The sequence below is a fragment of the Eimeria maxima genome, genomic scaffold (assembly GCF_000499605.1).
Source record: "Eimeria maxima Weybridge genomic scaffold, Emw_scaff522, whole genome shotgun sequence".
Taxonomy (NCBI): Eukaryota; Apicomplexa; class Conoidasida; order Eucoccidiorida; family Eimeriidae; genus Eimeria; species Eimeria maxima.
In genome coordinates this window covers 4,057-20,000 of record NW_013566569.1, presented here as the reverse complement: position 1 = coordinate 20,000, position 15,944 = coordinate 4,057, and the positions used below count along the sequence as shown (strand labels likewise).

The window sequence follows — 15,944 nt, the reverse complement described above, 5'->3', positions numbered from 1 at the left end:
TTATACAACTGCTTTGAGCCACGAAAAATAGCCTGCTAGGGTTTAATCTTCCCGTCTAGCGTCTAGTGTCAGGTGGCTAGGGTTTAGGGTTTAGGGTTTGGTAGGGTTTGGGTACACCTCGAGAGGCAGAAAGAGAAATCGTATCTATTTAAGCTTTAAGCAGCAATGCATGCACAAAAAAGCCCCAAAAGTTGCAGCACCTGACTGCATGCGATTAAAATAAAAAGAAAAAGAAATAAAAGATTTGTTAGGGTTTAGGGTTTAGGGTTTATATCGATGGGTATGGTAGCAAGAAGTAAGAAGACTTATAGTAACAAATAAATAAACAAAGTAAATAAAATAAATAAATAAATAAATAAATATAAATAAAATAAATAAAATAAAATAAATAAATAAATAAAATAAAATAAATAAGAGAAAGAAAAAGAAAAACAAACACAACAAGAAGATAACTAAACCCTAAACCCTAAACCCTAATTTAACCACAAAAAAAGGAGACAAGAAGAGACAAGAAAACAAAAAACACAAACCCCACAAAGCAGCACACAAGTGTTGTTCTCATTCCTGCTGCTGCTGGTACTGCTGCTGCTGCTGCTACTGCTGCTACTGCTGCTACTGCTGCTGCTGCTGCAGTTGCTTCTTCTGCTGCTGCACCTCCATCTTGCCTAGCCTTTGGGTAAGGGATGCATAACACTCTTTATTTAGTCTTGTGTCCTTTCCAAAGGGAAGACTGCAGCAGCAGCAGCAACAGCAGCAGCAGCAGCAGCAGCAGCATCAGAAGCAGCAGCAGGACAAGCAGCAGCAACACACATCATACACAACACATGAATGATAGCAACAACAGCAGAAGCAGCAGCAGCATTGCACATCCTACGCACTATCAACAGCAACAGCAGCAGCAACACAAGCAGGAGCAGCAGCAGCAAGAGCACTAACAGCACCAGAAACACCAGCAGCAGCAGCAGCAGCAGCAGCAGCAGCAGCAGCAGCTGACTGGAATCCAAGTTGTTCGCAAATATCTTCTATTTCTTTAAATGTTAAACCCGACTCTTCTGCTAACTCCCCAACTGTCTCATCAGGGTACCTGCAGCAAAAAAAAAAAAAAAAAAAAACAAAAAGGGTTTAGGGTTTAGGGTTTAGGGTTTGAGTAAGGGGAGGAAATGCTTTCTAACGAGGGTTTAGACAGAGTATTTTAGGGTTTATTAGGGTTTATTAGGGTTTATTAGGGTTTATAATGGCTTATTATTGTGTACGAGGGTTTACGAGGGTTTAGAGTACTAAACCCTCGTAAACCCTAATTATGTGCCCCAGCCTCCCCAAGACCCCCAAATCCCTCAAAAAAAAGCGTAAACCCTTGATTAGGGTTTAGGGTTTACAGGAATGAAGCGCTATGAGGATCAGCAAGATGAAGGAACTCAAGAAGTGCCCAAGCATCATGGGGTTTAACAAAAGTGTTTAGGGGAGAATTAGGGTTTAGGGGACAAGAGCAACCAGCCCTAGCAAGAAAATCCCCAATAAAATCTATGGGGACCTCAAAACGTTCAGATAAAGACTGCAGCAAAAAAAAAAGGGTTTAGGGTTTAGGGTTTAGGGTTTAGGGGTTTGAAGGGGGAGGGTTTGAAGTGTTCAGAGAGAGAGGGAATGGGGAAAGACTCTAAGGGTTTAGGGTTTGGGGGGAGAGGAGGAGGCATGCAAGATTACCAGCTGCAAATAGTAGCAGCAGCAGCAACAATAGCAGCGGGAGCAACAGCAGCAGCAGCAACAGCAGCAGCAGCAACAGCAGCAACAGCAGCAGCAGCAGCAGCACCTGGATGGTTTCCGTGAGGACGCCGTCCTTTTGTGCCTCAAGAAACTTTGCCTTCTTCTCGTCATCAGACAATTCCTGCAGCAGCAGCAGCAGCAGCAGCAACAGCAGCAACAACAGCAGCAGCAACAGCAGCAGCAACAGCAGCAACAGGAGCAACAGCAGCAACAGCAACAACAACATTAGCTCCCAAGTCTCAAACCCTTACCCCTAAATATGGTTAGCTAACACCACCACCCTCACCAAGCCCCCTAAACCCTAAACCCTAAACCCTAAACCCTAAACCCTAAACCCTAAACCCTAAACCCTAAACCCTTGCCTCATATGGGTCTCCTCTGGTGACGGTTTCTTCTATTGGTACTTCTCCATCAACACGAAGATCAAACACTTTAGGGATCGACTCCCCTAATAGATCCTCTGCAGCAGCAGCAGCAGCAGCAGCAACAGCAGCAGCAGCAACACAAATTGCAGCAGCATCAGCAGCAGCAGCAGGACAAGCTACAGCAACGGCAACAGCAGCAGGACATATTTAAAGAAGCAGCAACAGCAGCAACATCAGCAACAGCAACAGCAGCAGCAGCAACAGCAACAGCAGCAGCAGCAACAGCAACAGCAGCAGCAGCAACAGCAACAGCAGCAGCAGCAGCAGGAGCAGGAGCAGGAGCAGCAGAAGGATACCTTTACTAGGATAATTATGTTCAATTTCTTTACTAATTATTTGCTGCAGCATTTGCTGCTGCTGCCCCTGCTGCTGCAGTTGCTGCATTTGCTGCAGCTCATCAGCAGTAAAGAAAATATTCCCCATCTTTTTTTTTATTAAATTACTTAATTCTTCTTCTCCTTCTTCTTCTTCTTCTTCTCCTTCTTCTTCTTCTTCTTCTTCTCCTTCTTCTCCTGCTACTGCTATTCTTATTGGTTCTGCTGCTGCTTCTCCTGCTGCTGCTGCTCCTGTTGCTGCTGCTGCTATTTTTTCTGATGCTCGTGGTGTGTCTGATGATGTAGGTCTCGCTGCTGCTGCTGCTGCTGCTGTGTCTGCTGCTGCTGTGTTTGCTGCTGCTGCTGCTGCTGCTGTTGCATTGGGGTGTCTTGCTGTTCCCTTTGCTGCTGTGTCTCCTTCTTCCTCTTCTTCTTCTTCCTCGTCCTTGTCCTCTTCGTCCTCATCAGCAGCAGCTGCAGCACCATCAGCAGCAGCAGCACCATCAGCAGCAGCAGAAGCAGGAGACACCTGCAGCAGCGGGTCCCCTACCCTCTCCTTATCTATTGCTGCTAAATCATCAGGAGATAAATGACGAGTTGATGGTTTCTGTTGATCAAATTTAAATACTCCTCCCTGTATATAAACCCTAAACCCTAAACCCTAAACCCTAAACCCTAAACCCTAAACCCTTAAAATCAAATTATCACCAATAAACCCTAAACCCTAAAACACTTTAATCAGGTATTAAACCCTAAACCCTTTCGCACAACTGCAACTGCTCGTTCCCATCAAAACACACAACTAGCGCCTCCTACAAAGGGTTTTTAGGGTTTAGGGTTTAGGGTTTAGGGTTTAGGGTTTACAGGATCAGATACAGCCCTTGCCACCTCCGCTCTTGCCAACAAACGGCGCATAACAGCCGCAGGATCCCCAGGGTTTTGTAGGGGTTGTTCTATCTCCTTTACCTGCACCCAAACCCTAAACCCTAAACCCTAAACCCTAAACCCTTAGCCGTAAACCCGAATTAGTAAAGCCGTAAGCAGATATAAGAGGATAACTACATGACTAAGAAGGGTTTAGGGTTTAGGGTTTAGGGTTTAGGGTTTAGGGTTTAGGGTTTACAGCAGAAATAAAACGCTCTTCTGCCTCAGGCTCTGGCTCTAGTGGGCCTATGCCATCACGTAGCGATATCTTTAACCTGTACCATAAACCCTAAACCCTAAACCCTAAACCCTAAACCCTAAACACCAAACCCTAAACCCTAGGTCAGTGTTCTTCCATGGAAAATCTTAAACCCTAGACTGTAAACCCTAAACCACACAGCTGCATTCTTTGGGTCGCACTCCTGTCCTTCTCTAGGGTTTACGGTTTAGGGTTTAGGGTTTAGGGTTTAGGGTTTACCGCGTCCTCTGTACTTCTAAGTCTCCTTCGCAGCGGAGGCCTCTATACACTAAACACTCCCTTAGATCCTCTGGCGACAAACTGCAGCAGCAACAGCAGCAGCAGCAGCAGCAGAAGCAGAAGCAGCAGCAGCAGCAGCAAGGATGTTTAAGGGTCTGCTGAGACAATGACTGTCTCATTTACAGCAGCAGCAGCAGCAGCAACAGCAGCAACAACGGAACCACCAGCAGCAGCAGCAGCAGCAACAGCAGCAGCAGCAACAGCGGCAGCAGCAGCAGCATACTTGTCTACATCTTCTATCTTAACCCGTGCACATCTCTCCATCTGCTGCTGCGATTCGTGCTGCATGCGCAGCAGCAGCTGCTGCTGCATTTGCTGCTGCTGCTGCCTCATTTCTGCATCCTTTTGCTGCAGCAGCAAATCTAATTGTTCTTCTGTATAATATACACCATCAATATAACCACTAGTAGGTACATCTATTTCTTCTCCTTGTGCTGCTGCTGCTGCTGCTTCTGCTGCTGCTGCTGCAGATGCACCTGCTGATGGTGGTGCTGCAGCAGCAGCAACAGCATCAGCAGCGGCATCACCATGCATCTTCTGCTGCTGCTGCTGATGGTACTGCTGATGATCCTGCTGCTCCTGCTGCTGCTGCAGCTTCTGCAGCAGCAGCTGCTGCTGCTGCGCCAGCAGCGGCGGCTCCTTAGGCATCTGCAGCACACTAGCACTAAGACTATCCAGCAGCACAGCTCGTGTCCCTTGCGGCTGATTTTTTTTAGGGTTTAGCTGCCTTAAATCGAATAAATGCTGCTGCTGCTGCTGCTGCTGCTGCTGGTCCTGCTGCTGCAATTGCTGCTGCTGTTGCTGCAGGAGAGAATCGGAAGAAAACGGCGTTCTTAGGGGGTCTAGAGGGTCCATAGAACCCATATGCTGCTGCTGCTGCTCTTGCTGCAGCTGCTGCTGTTGCTGCTGTTGCTGTTGCTGCTGCAGCAGCGCATGCAGCATTGGATCTCCCGTCTGCTCTGGTAGTTGATGCTGCTGCTGCTGCTGCTGCTGCAGCAGATCACCCAACATTGGACCTCCAGTCTGCCCTTGTTGCAGCTGCTGCTGCTGGTGCTGCTGCAGTTGCTGCTGCAGTTGCTGCTGCAGTTGCTGCTGCAGTTGCTGCTCCTGCCCTTTTACTAGAATATCCCCTAAGCTATCCAATGTTGGATTCTTGCTGCTAAGCCATTCTCCTAGCTGCTGCTGCGCCATCTGCTGCTGCTGCTGCTGCTGCGCTTCCTCCTGCAGCTGCTGCAGTTGGTCACGCTGACGGAACGGCTGCGCCATCCAACCCCCATCATCATCATCTGCTGCTGCTGCTGCGAGTTTGCTGCTGCTGCTGCTGCTGCTGCTGTTATAGGTTGGGTATGCCCATGTAGCAGGTAACAACCGCTGTAGTGGGCGTGCAGCAGCAGCAGCAACTGGACCAGCAGCAGCAGCAGCAGCAGCACCAGCAGACTTGGAGGGAGGGACTAGGACACCCCCTATAAGAAGAGACTCAAAAGGAATGGGGATGAATGACCACCGGCATGTTTTGCTGCTGCTGCTGCTGCTGCCTTTGCTGCTGCTGTACCTGCTGCAGCTGCTCCTGTAGTTGCTGCTGCTGCAAGGGAGGAAGGGTCTGGTACTAGCAGGCAGCCGCTCTGCGTCTGTCGGTTCTTCCAGCAGCAGCAGGAGCAGCAAACAGTGGAGCAGCAGCAGCAGCAGCAGCGAAGTCCTCCTCAGCTGCAGCAGCAGCTGCTGCTGCAGCATTGGAGTCGTCTTCCCCCCACAGCAGCAGCAGGCTGGCTCCTTCTGCTGCCTCCCCTGCTAACTATGTGCTGCTGCTGCTGCTCTCGTTGCTGTTGCTGCTGCTGGTGCTGCTATTCCTCCTGCTGCGGCGGCGGCGGCTGCAGGCTTCGGCTGCAGCACAGGGTGTACCTACACCGCAGCAATAAGAGCAGCAGCAATAGCAGCAAATAAACGTAAATTACAATATAAAAAAAGAATTAAAGTGTTTATTTCTTTCTTAAGAAACAAACACTGAAGAACCACTAAACCCTAAACCCTAAACCCTAAACACTAGACCGTTGGGGCCCCCCAGTAGCTATATGCCACCGTCTCGGCATGTCTCTTCGGCGGCAGCAGCCACAAACCCTAAACCCTAAACCCTAAACCCTAAACCCTAGGAGTAAGTTGTTGAAACAACTGGTCAATAAGAAGTTCTTTGAAGTGGCTGTCTTGCTCAAAACCCTAAACCCTAAACCCTAAACCCTAAACCCTCGTCTGTCGCCCGCAGAGTCTGCGACAGCGGTGGCGTTTCTTTTTCTCTAGCGTAAACCCTAGAGACCATATTTTCCAAAGCCTAAACCCTAAACCCTAAACCCTAAACCCTAATAACAATGCTGGGAGCAGTAAAGGCGGGAGTGTGTATGACCATCATGACGGTGGTTTGGGGTGTACATACACCTCAAGTCTTAGCTGTGGGGCCCCAGCAGCAGCAGCAAGCAGCATTTCTTGCATCACCTGCTGCAGCAGCAGCAGCAGCATGGGGTTCTTCTCCTCAATACACGTTGCGGTGCAGCAGACAGCAGCAACCCCTGCAGCTACTTCAGCAGCAACAGCAACAGCTACAACAGCAGCAGCAGCAGCAGCAGCAGCAGCTAGCAGCAACAAGAAAACCCTTTGTTGGAGGTAATTGGAAATGTAATGGAGATACAAAAGGAATAGAAAAAATATTAGAAATGTTAAATGATGCACCACAAGAGGTTAATGATATTGAGGTAAACCCTAAACCCTAAACCCTAAACCCTAAACCCTAAACCCTAGGGATTAATAGTAAGTTGACAATATCACAGATCCTATAGACAAACACAAGAAAAGATAAATAATCTTTAAACCCTAAACCCTCCAAACAATGTAAACCCTTAAACCCTAGAAACCGTAAACCCTACAGAACTGTACATACATAAACCCTAAACCCTATAAACCCTAAGACTCGAGCCAATAAACCCTAAACCCTACAGAAGCTGAAACTCCTAAACCCCAAGAACCCTAAGGCTCGGACTACTATGTAAACGCTACTCCACTCCTACGGATTTAGGGTTTAGGGTTTAGGGTTTAGGGTTTGTGTGTGCGCAGGTAGTGGTAGCTCCTCCGTCGTTGCATGCAGGGTTTGTATTGAGGGGTTTACAACGACCATTTAAGGTTGCAGCACAAGATTCATCATTAGTTGAATCTTTTGGGGCTTTTACAGGAGAATTAGCACCACAAATGATGAAGGTAGGGTTTAGGGTTTAGGGTTTAGGGTTTAGGGTTTGAGGGGTTTAGGGTTTAGGGTTTTAGATGCATCTTTAGTTGAATCTTTTGGGGCTTTTACGAGAAAATTATCTCTACAAATTATGAAACTAGGGTTTAGGGTTTAGGGTTTAGGGTTTGAGGGATTTAGGGTTTAGGGTTTAGGGTTTAGGGTTTGGGTCTCAGGATTTTGGCATCAAGACAGTCATTGTTGGTCATAGCGAAAGGCGCGCAGGATTCGGCAACCAGCCAGTAAACCCTAAACCCTAAACCCTAATTGATAAACCCTAAACCCTAGATTGGTGTATACCCGTGTCTAGGAGCTCTTTTCAAGTACATAGTAGTAGAAGGGTTTAGGGTTTAGGGTTTAGGGTTTAGGGTTTGTGGTTTAGGGGGAGAGCAACGAGGTTGTAGCGGCCAAGGCAAAGAATGCAATTAAGAACGGCTTGCAGGTCATCGCTTGTATCGGTAAACCCTAAACCCTAAACCCTAGTCTGACAGCCTCTGCGTCTGCTGTGGAGTTCCCCTGTGAGGTCCCGAGTGTTTAGGGTTTAGGGTTTAGGGTTTAGGGTTTGTGCCATGCAGGAGAAAGTCTCGAGACGAGACAAAGTGGCAAAACGATGGAATTTATAGGAGAACAATTAAAAGTGGGGTTTAGGGTTTAGGGTTTAGGGTTTAGGGTTTGATACAGGCACCTGAATCCATTAAACGCTTGCATAGACACGTGAATCTATGTATATAATGCATAATATATACATTAGGGTTTAGGGTTTAGGGTTTACGTCCTTCAGGCCTACGCCTCTGCCTTATCCCCAACAGATTGGGGTTTAGTAGTGTTAGCTTATGAGCCAATTTGGGCAATTGGCACAGGACAGACAGCAACCCCAGATATGGCTCAGCAGACCCATAAAGGTATAAACCCTAAACCCTAAACCCTAAACCCTAATTTGTTATAATCAGCCTGTTGTTTAAGGGAAGATGGTAGTTATGCATATAAAAGAAACCACAATGAGGAGATAAACCCTAAACCCTCGGTGATTCTTCTTCGTTAGCTAGAGGGGAACACCTATAGACATTTTAGGGTTTAGGGTTTAGGGTTTAGGGTTTAGGGTTTGGGGTTTGCAGAGATCCGCCAATGGTTAAGAAAAAATGTTGGCCAACAAATAGCTGAGGATATTCGCATCATCTATGGAGGCTCCGTTAAGGGATCTAATGCTAAGGTATATACATAGCTAGCTAGCTAGCTAGCTAGCTAGCTAGCTAGCTAGCTAGATGCATGCAGCATTGTTTGTCTGTTTACTTCTGCTTGCTTTTTGTTTCTTTGTTGTTTATTTATTTATTTATTTATTTATTTATTTATTGTTTATTTATTATTTATTTTTTGCTTATTTGTGCTTACTTCCCCTCTTCCCCCCAGCCACAAAGACTATCCGAGGGTTTAGGGTTTAGGGTTTAGGGTTTAGGGTTTGTGTGTATAGGAATTATTTGGTGGTGAGGACATTGATGGTTTCTTAGTTGGCGGGGCATCATTAACATCAGACTTTCATGCTATTCTTAAGGCAGCTAAAAACCCTAAACCCTAAACCCTAATTCTTTGCTAGCTCAACAGCTAGCTAGCTAGCTAACTAGTTAGCTGGCTAGCTAGCTAGCTGGCTCGATAGTATTTATTAGACGACTGCCCTGCCCCAAGGCAGTCGTGCCAGTTGCCACCTGGCTCGCTAGCTAGCTAGCTAGCTAGCTAGCTCGTTAGCTAGATCTATGCATTATTGCATAGCTAGCTAGCCATGATGAAGGAGGAGATGGCTAGCTATCCAGCTAGCTATCCAGCTAGCTAGCTAGCTGGATAGCTAGCTCGCTAGCTCGCTAGCTGGGCATATATTGCCCTATGCAGCTAGCAAACGCCGAAATATATGGCTAGCTAGCTAGCTAGCCAGCAGGCTAGCTAGCTAGGCTCTCTCTGTATCTAGCTAGCTAGCTAGCTAGCTAGTTGGCTAGCTACCTGGCTAGCTAGCTAGCTGCTCACTGGCTGGCGAGTTGGCTAGCCAGTGGTTAGAGGCAGCGTGTCTGGTTTTTAGGGTTTTGTTTATATTTTTGTTTTAATTATAGGAGCTCGTCTGTAAACCCTAAACCCTAAACCCTAATAACCCCTAATAAACCCTAATAAACCCCAGTAAACCCTAATAAACCCTAGCAAATCCTAGCAAAACCCTAGTAAACCCTAATAAACACTTTTTCCTCCTTAGCTCCCTCTAATGCAACAAGACAAGGAGAGAAAAAGGCAGCAGATGTGGCTAATCTAAGCCCTAAATCTACAAAGGCTAGGGTTTAGGGTTTAGGGTTTAGCACACAGATGCTGCAAATGTTTGCGAATATAGATTTATATTTATTTATTTGTTTATTTATTTATATTTAGATACTTATATTTATTTATTTATTTATTTATTTTATTTATTTATATATTTATTTATTTCCTTGGTGTTGCGACTAAGCGGATGTTTTGCGTATTTTAATAACAAATGCATTTCCTGCTGCTGCTGCTGCTGCTGCTTGCTGCTGCTATTGCTGCTGCTGCTTGCTGTTGTTGTTGCTGCTGCTGCTGCTGATTTGGTTATTTATATAACTCTTTCTCCCCCCTTAATAAACAACTAGATAACTTCCTTGTTGCTCTATAGAGAAGGCGCATGCAGAGAGTTGGGGTTGCTGCTAAACCCTAAACCCTAATTCGTGTTGTATGCATATATGCATATACACCTTGTTGTGGATAAGATAGAGAAGCAGCAGCATAAAAATGAGTGTTTAGGGTTTAGGGTTTAGGGTTTAAGGTTTAAAATATAGTAAAATAGTAACAAATAGATAAGGAAATAAAAAAGGGAAATAAATAGTGTTACTGCATGCAGCTGCTCATACACCGCAATCTTTGGGGCTGTATGCAGCAGATCTTCTTGTTTATATAAACATTTATTTAATAAAAAGTTTAAATAAATACATTTATATTTATTATTTACAATATGCAGCATTAATTTAACAATAACAGCGTTTATTTGCCGCTGGTGCTGCTGCTGCTTCTTGAGGTGTACGTACACCTCAAGACCTTAGTAATCAGCAGCAACAAACATTTATTTCTTTATTGTTTTAATTTTATAGTATTAATAATATATTTGAAGTTACTAGCTGCTGCTGCTGCTGTTGTTGTTGCTGCTGCTGCTGAATGCTAGTCCCCTCTCTGTAGCCGAGGAAGAACAGGAGCGGCAGCAACAGCTGCAACAGCGTTTGCTGCTGCTGCTGCCGCAGCAGCGGCGACGGCAGCAGCAGCAAACGCTGCAGCAATGAAGCGTCTTGGTGAGCGCTTTCAGCAGCGCCGGCAGCAGACGGGATCACTGCAGCAGCAACTGGCCAGCAGCAGCAGCAGTAGCAGCAGCAGCAGCACCACCACCAGAAGCAACACTCACAGCACTGCAGCAGCAGCAGACGACTCAAGCAGAAGCGCAAGTCTTCCTGAGACTGCAGTAGCAGCGCAGCAGCAACAGCAGCAGCAGCAGCAGCAGCAGCAGGAATCCTTTAGTTCCCCAGCTTCCGCTGGCGTAGCAACAGCACCTGCAGCAACTGGAGCAGCACCAACAGGAGGAGGAGCAGCAGCAGCAGCAGCACCAGCAGCAGCAGCAGCATCTCCTTATGACTACTCACAGATTTCCCCTCGAGGGTCTTCTTATGTTTCTCAACACCCAGCAGCAGCAGAAGCAGCAGCAGCAGCAGCAGTAGTAAAACCAATAGCAGCAGCAGCAGCAGCCGCAGCAGCAGCAGCAGCAGCGGCAACATGGGCAGCAGCAGCCAATCAGCATACTCCCATAGGGGGGTTCTTTGCTGTTGACACAGCAGCAGCAGCAGCAAAAACAGCACAAGCTACAGGTGCAGCAGCAACAGCAGCAACAGCAGCAGCAGGTAGACCATTTGACGCTGCTGCTGCTGCTAATGGGGGGAGTGATGCTGCAGCAACCGCAGCAGCAGCCTCTTCTGTTGTTGCTGCTGCTGCTCCTGGTGCAGCAGCAGCAGGAGAGCCTTCGCTGCAGCATCCTGCTTTTTGTCTGCATCGTGCAGCAGCAGCAGCAGCAGCAGCAGCAACAGCAGCAAAGGCTACACGAGAGTCTTGCCAAGCCCGCCTGATTTGTTGCTTCCTGCTGCAGCATGCAGCGCAGCAGGAGGCAGCAGCAGCAAAACCACCATTTGCTGCTGCTGCTGCTACCCTTAGCTTCTTACCCCACAAAGTGTTGCTGCATCCTCCTTTGTCTGTTGCTGCTCTCCCTGTCTTAATCAGAAAGGCAGCAGCAGCAGCAGCAGCAGGGACAGCAGCAGCAGCAGCAGCAGCAAATCCACTGCGGCGTCCCCTGCAGACATCAGGGGCTGACGTAGCAGCATTCTTAGCCCAAGCCAGCAGCAGCAGCAGCAGCAACAACAACAACAACAACAGCAACAGCAGCAGCAACGGGAACAGCAGCAGCAACAGCAGCATGAGCAGCATAAGCAGCAGCAGCAACAGCAGCAGCTTGTGTGGGGTTCCTGCTGCACTACCAATGATTAAGACAGAAGAAGAAGGACAACTTAGATCTGTTGCTGCTGTTTATCCCCATCGTCTTGCTGCATTCCTGCTGCAGCTGCATGCAGGCAGCAGCAAAGGGGAGAAGCAGCAGCAGCAAGTGCTTATGACCAATGCAGCACAAGCAGCACATCAAAGACGCATGCAGCAGCACCAACAACTCTATCAGCAGCAACAGTTGCTGCTGCAGCAGCAACATATGCGCAAAAGACAGCTGCAGCAGCAGCAGCAGCAGCAAGACGAGGGATTCCTGCTGCAGCAGCAGCAGCAGGACGCAGAGCTCGAGGCCCTTCTTAGCGAACCTACTGCTAAGGTATTCTTTAACGTGCTGCTGCTGCTGCTGCTGATGCTGTTATTATCTTTGCTGCTGCTGCTGCTGTTGCTGCTGCTGCTGCTGCAACAGCAGCAATGTGTGTGCTTATGTGCTGCTCCTATATCACAACAGCAACAGCAGCAACAATAACAATGTGTGTGTGTGTGCTGCTGCTGCTGTTGCTGCTGCTGCTGTTGCTGCTGCTGCTGCTGCTGCTGCTGTTTAGAACCAAAGCTCTCATCAATTGGATACAGAAGTTCGATCTCTTCTTTCTACTCTTACCTCCAAGCAGCAGCAGGTAACTTTTGCTGCTGCTGCTGCTGCTGCTTGTGCTGCTGCTGCTGCTGCTGCTTGTGCTGCTGCTGCTGCTGCTGCTTGTGCTGCTGCTGCTGCTGCTGCTTGTGCTGCTGCTGCTGCTGCTTGTTGTGCCGCTGCTGCTTGTGCTGCTGCTTATACGCTTGTGCTGCTGCTTATGCTGGGCATTGCAGTAGATGGTGCTGCTGCTGATGCTGCTGCTGCTGCTACGTTTTGCTGCTGCTGCTCCATTTGCTGCAGCTTTAGCTGTTTTTTGTTTTTTTCTCCTTAATTAATTAATTAATTAATTTATTTATTTATTTATTTATTTATTTATTTATTCTTTTTTTTTTCTTAGCTAGCTGCTGTATTTCGTTTATCTTCTGCCGTCTTTCGTCCTCTTTGTGTTTATGGATCAAGAGAAGAATGCATGCAACAAGGAAACCCTAAACCCTACTGCAATAATGTAAACCCTAAACCCTAAACCCTAAACCCTAAACCCTAATTTGTTTTTAGCAACAAGAAAACCCTAAATCTTATCTGAATAGTCTAAACCCTAAACCCTAAACCCTAAATTCTAATATTTCATGCAATGAGGAAACCCTAAACCCTTCAATAATGTAAACCCTAAACCCTAATTCGCACACCGTGATAGATTTAGGGTTTGGGGTTTGTGCTGCAGTTACACTACAGGAAGATTATTGTTGACGGGCTCACAGGTGCGGCACGTGTTGCTGCTGCTGTTGCTGCTGCACCTGTTGCTGCTGCTGCTGTTGCTGCTGCTGCGCTCAGCAGCATATCCGTACTTCTGCTGCTTATCTCTCTGCCGCTTGGCATATATCTGTATATCATCGAGTTGCTGCTACTTCTGTTGCTGCTGCTGCTGCTGCTGCTGCTGCTGCTGCGCTGCAGACGAGCGGTTAGGGGATTGCAGCTATTTAGACACTTGTAGGCATATTGAGAAATGCCGATTTGTTCATTATGAATTCGAAGAAAGAGACAAGTCAGTCGAGGGTTTAGGGTTTAGGGTTTAGGGTTTGGTGGTACAAAGCACTGGTGCATAGCACGAGAGAATGTGTTGGGTGCCGGTAGCCGAAGAAGGATCATCGCCAGGGTTTATTAGCTTAGCGTTTGTTGTTCAGGGTTTAGGGTTTAGTGTTTAGGGTTTACGGTTAAGGGTTTAGGGTTTTGTTGCACAGGGAGGAGCCGCTTCATCCATATTCAATTGGCCCTCAGTGCCTCACAGAGAAATATCCAGCTCAGTGGATCCGCTGCGACATCAGGTACAAAACCCTAAACCCTAAACCCTAATAAACCCTTATAGACCCGTATAAACCCTAGCGTGATTCCCTATCAAGTGTTTAGTTATCAGCAGGAAAGGAACCCGTTAGTATTACGAACTAGTAGATCCTTTTAAGGATCTTACCCTCCACAGTACGTCTTCACTCTAGGGTTTAGGGTTTCGGGTTTAGGGTTTAGGGTTTTGTGTTCAGGACATTAGATTTTTCGATATTTAAACCCTTTGTTGATGTTGTGATGGCCGATCCTCCTTGGGATATTCACATGGATCTTCCTTATGGTACAATGACTGATGATGAGATGCGCAGCCTCAGAGTAAGGGTTTAGGGTTTAGGGTTTAGGGTTTAGGTTTTAGGGTTTAGGATGTAGGGTTTATTGTCTTGTCTTTAGGGTTTACCATTTATTATTATTATTGTAGAGGGTTTAGGGCTTATGATTTAGGGTTTAGGGTTTAGGGTTTAGGGTTTAGGGTTTCATCGGTGTATATGCAGGTCGATTTGATCCAAGATGAGGGTTTGCTTTTTTTGTGGGTTACGGGTAGAGCGATGGAACTCGCGAGGGAATGCTTACAGGTGACTAGGGTTTAGGGTTTAGGGTTTAGAGTTTGGGGTTTAGGGTTTAGATATCATACCCCTGCTCTGCTGGCTAGGGGTACCTTTGTCTGAGGGCTCATTCTGAAGCTGTTGGAGTTCATTGTTCGTTACTTAGGGTTAAGTGTTTAGGATTTAGGGTTTAGGGTTTAGGGTTTAGGGTTTAGGGTTTGTTGTATTTCAGCTATGGGGATATCGGCGAGTGGAGGAAATTTTATGGGTGAAGACAAATCAACTTCAGCGAATTATTCGGACGGGTAGAACGGGTCATTGGCTTAACCACTCCAAGGTAAACCCTAAACCCTAAACCCTAGCTAAACCCTAAGGTTGCCATAGAGGGAGGCCTGGCGGAGGTCTTCTTTCTCCCTAGGAGAATAAGCGTTTAGGGTTTGGGGTTTAGAACTTGCTTAGGGAGGATATCGGTTTAGTAGAGCTTAGGAGGCATTCGATTCTAGAAATTAGGGTTTAGGGTTTAGGGTTTAGGGTTTATGAATTCAGGAGCATTGCCTCGTTGGGGTGAAGGGAAACCCTAAAGTAAATCGCAATATTGATTGCGATGTTATTGTTAGCGAAGTCCGGCAAACATCTCGTAAACCTGACGAGATATACAGGTATGTAAACCCTAAACCCTAATAAACCCTAATAAACCCTAATAAACCCTAAACCCTAATAAACCCTAGACCCTAGCTACAGGGAAGGGTGAGGGGAGCTTTGGGATCCGCAAAGTCGTTCAAAGCCCTTTAAACCCCAGAATATTTTAGGGGCGACAGACCTAAACCCTAAACCCTAAACCCTACTACTACTCTCCTTCCTTAGGAAGGAAAAAGAAGGGTTTTGCATTTCTTTTTTCCCTATTCTGCTGCATGCAATAAAATATTATATTTTTTCTTCTTTTTTTTTTTTTTTAGGATAATTGAACGCATGCGGCCAGGGACATTAAAGATAGAACTCTTTGGGAGGCAGCACAACATCCGCAACAATTGGATTACCCTAGGTTAGGGTTTAGGGTTTAGGGTTTAGGGTTTGGGTTAGGCGAGGGGGTCTACAACATAGGCAATAAGTGGATATAGGCGTAGCATTAACTAGGGTTTAATGTTTAGGGTTTGGTAATTTGTATCTATCATCTAGGGTTTACGGTTCGGAGGCTGCTTTCTAGGGTTTAGGGTTTAGGGTTTACGTATGCTTGCAGGGAATCAACTGGAAGGTGTCAAGCTGGAGGAGCCAGCCGAGCTCGCCCAGCGTTACCATGCATTTGCGCAGCAGCAAGAGCAGCAGCAGCAGCAACAGCAGCAGCAGCAACCGCAGCAGCAAACTCCTATTGCTGGAGGCGAAACCTCCGATAGCCTAGGGGGAGCAGACCCTAGCTTAACTCCTTAACCCTTTTTCTTTCTTCGTATATCTTTTTCTGTTTTTCTTCATCTCCAACGAACAATATTTAGGGTTTAGTGTTTAGGGTTTAGGGTTTGGGGCTTTGGCGAAAACGCAGGACCCTGACAGGGAGTAGAGTTACCTCTTAAGAACTACTGTTTAGGTTTTAGATTGACACCTAGGGTTTAGGGTTTGCATTTCAGAGTTTAGAGATTAGGGTGTAGGATTTAGGGATTAGGGTTTAGGGTTTGGGGTTGATAAGCCTACCAGAG

The 15,944-nt window shown here is 46.7% G+C and overlaps 3 protein-coding genes across 3 annotated transcripts; 2 read left to right on the top strand and 1 right to left on the bottom strand.

Moving 5' to 3' along the window:
• Positions 1-2,111: 2,111 nt before the first annotated feature.
• EMWEY_00036410 (hypothetical protein, conserved) lies at positions 2,112-5,228 on the bottom strand (the record flags this gene model as incomplete). Its single annotated transcript, XM_013482132.1, has 6 exons — positions 2,112-2,221; positions 2,483-3,134; positions 3,365-3,466; positions 3,624-3,699; positions 3,903-3,983; positions 4,186-5,228. The coding sequence occupies 6 exons, from the start codon at positions 5,226-5,228 to the stop codon at positions 2,112-2,114; spliced, it is 2,064 nt and encodes a 687-aa protein (XP_013337586.1).
• A 1,094-nt stretch (positions 5,229-6,322) lies between these two features.
• On the top strand, positions 6,323-8,800 carry EMWEY_00036400 (triosephosphate isomerase, putative; the record flags this gene model as incomplete). Its single annotated transcript, XM_013482131.1, has 8 exons — positions 6,323-6,703; positions 7,062-7,202; positions 7,404-7,469; positions 7,610-7,685; positions 7,803-7,864; positions 8,009-8,129; positions 8,343-8,437; positions 8,696-8,800. The coding sequence occupies 8 exons, from the start codon at positions 6,323-6,325 to the stop codon at positions 8,798-8,800; spliced, it is 1,047 nt and encodes a 348-aa protein (XP_013337585.1).
• Positions 8,801-10,543: 1,743 nt separating this feature from the next.
• On the top strand, positions 10,544-15,681 carry EMWEY_00036390 (N6-adenosine-methyltransferase 70 kDa subunit, putative; the record flags this gene model as incomplete). The annotated part of the gene is made up of 11 exons (XM_013482130.1): positions 10,544-12,121; positions 12,348-12,419; positions 13,098-13,134; positions 13,328-13,418; positions 13,615-13,698; positions 13,909-14,029; positions 14,206-14,286; positions 14,489-14,593; positions 14,803-14,915; positions 15,213-15,298; positions 15,494-15,681. The coding sequence occupies 11 exons, from the start codon at positions 10,544-10,546 to the stop codon at positions 15,679-15,681; spliced, it is 2,556 nt and encodes an 851-aa protein (XP_013337584.1).
• Positions 15,682-15,944: the final 263 nt, after the last annotated feature.